The 1,889-nt window shown below is 32.1% G+C and overlaps 1 protein-coding gene across 1 annotated transcript; it reads left to right on the plus strand.

Moving 5' to 3' along the window:
- Positions 1–600: 600 nt before the first annotated feature.
- Positions 601–1,108, plus strand: LOC125817374 (uncharacterized). Its single transcript, XM_049496910.1, has 2 exons — positions 601–783; positions 881–1,108. The coding sequence occupies exons 1-2, from the start codon at positions 601–603 to the stop codon at positions 1,106–1,108; spliced, it is 411 nt and encodes a 136-aa protein (XP_049352867.1).
- The last annotated feature ends 781 nt before the right edge of the window (positions 1,109–1,889 follow it).

A 1,889-nucleotide genomic window follows, 5' to 3' on the forward strand; every position in this document is an offset into this window, starting at 1 on the left:
ATATTGCTTTAAAAATGAGGGCTACTGTTATTTTTAGGCTTGTTGAGCTGATAATAAATTAGTCATTTAAAATATGTTATCTCCTTTCATTATACAAATTAGTCTTAATAAGTTGTAAAACTTTAAATATGTTCAAATGGCTATTAAAGCCAAATATTAAAGAACAAAATTTCCCCATTTTGTTTGAGCAACAGACTCATCATAATCCCTTCTGTCTTTTTTTTTTTGGGCAACATATTAAAGACATCATAGTCCTTATTTTTTTGGTAACAAACACATCATACTACTTATTTACTTTGGAAACAAACACATCACAATCCTCTATTTTTGGAAATAAACTTATTATAATCCTTGAAATTGATTAAATGTGTCAACATAGTTATCCACCGTTGATTTGCTCTTTCATCCAACAACATACAAGTTCAATCCTCGTGATTTTCTTCTCATTGGCTGGGTTATAAGTCCTGTGGGCTATAAATACCAAAGCCAGATTGCTTTAGGAATTAACATACACACACAACAATTCAATTCTTCCGCTTCATTTGTCTCTTGTTTTTATAGATCAAAAAGCAAAACTTTTTTTTGTAGTGAAAAAGATCAATGGCCGGTAAAGGGAAAAATCTTGGTTCAAATGCTAAAAGAAGATCTCGTAGCAGCAAAGCTGGCCTCCAATTTCCAGTGGCTCGTATTGCCCGATTCCTCAAAGTCGGGAAGTATGCCAAACGTGTTGGTGCCGGAGCACCGGTATTCCTTGCTGCTGTGCTTGAGTACCTTGCAGTTGAGGTGAATTTCTCAAGTTCCTTCTCTCTATCTCTTTTTGATATGTCGAATTTATAGGATTTGTGATTACTAAATTTTACATTTATGTGACTGTTTGTAGGTGCTTGAATTGGCTGGAATTGCAGCGAGGAATGACAAAAAGACTCGGATCATTCCAAGGCACATTCAGCTAGCTATTAGGTTTGATAAAGAGCTGAATCAATTTCTTAGAGATGTGACCATTCCGAATGGTGGTGTTATTCCAAGAATTCACAACATTTTTCTGCCTAACAACAAGAGTAACACTTCAAAGGCCGTTGCTGATGCTGCTCACGAGGAGGAGGATTAAACTGATCATTCCATTGCTAGCATCGCGATGTTTGCTTTTATTAATCTCCTTGTATTCATATAAATTTTATAATTCTATAATATAAAACCTGTTATAAAATAATATATTGTGGATGTCCACTACATCAAGAAGTTACTCCATACTTTCCTCCATTATGAAGATAACCATAACCTCCATAACCTCCACCTTTATAACCATTATTCTTGTAACCTTTCACTTTCATAACCTCCCCGTTATATTCATATTAATGTCATGTTTATGACTAACCTTTTGTATGCCTCTATGTTACACTATAAATAGAGGCATAAGGGTTCATATTGTATAGACTTGAAGATTTGGTGTACACTTGAAAGAAAGAAAGTTATCTCATATTGTTCCTCTTGTCTTATATTCTTCTTGTCTTTATCTTTATATTGTTCTTTTGTTCTTAAGTTTTACAACACGTTATTAGCACGAGTTGCTCATTCTCCATCAAGAATCAATGGTAGGTATTTCTTGATTTTTATGAATTATCCTAGTAATTCTTCGGCTTCAAGGTATACTTCATATCCTATATATTATTTGTACTAACAAAGCTTGTTTTGTGGGTTATTTAAAATGGTTAGTAAATTATGATAATCTTCATAACAACATTGTGAGGGACTATTAAAATGTTTTAATTTATTTTACTTGAGATTTTTTTATGGTTCCAACATGTTGTTCTAATTAATTAGTTTTGTTCATTTTAATTTAATTTTAAGTCAAATTTAGATTATGTTTATGATATTCAATATTTATTTTT

This window comes from Solanum verrucosum, unplaced genomic scaffold (assembly GCF_900185275.1).
Source record: "Solanum verrucosum unplaced genomic scaffold, falcon-dt-bn FXZP01000122.1, whole genome shotgun sequence".
NCBI lineage: Eukaryota > Viridiplantae > Streptophyta > Magnoliopsida > Solanales > Solanaceae > Solanum > Solanum verrucosum.

What these genes read in the sequence shown, in the direction of transcription:
- LOC125817374 (XM_049496910.1), top strand. Translation starts at nt 601, where the DNA reads ATGGCCGGTAAAGGGAAAAATCTTGGTTCAAATGCTAAAAGAAGATCT. An exon ending in TTGAGTACCTTGCAGTTGAG is followed by an intron (nt 784 to 880) that starts GTGAATTTCTCA and finishes GACTGTTTGTAG; the next exon opens with GTGCTTGAATTGGCTGGAAT.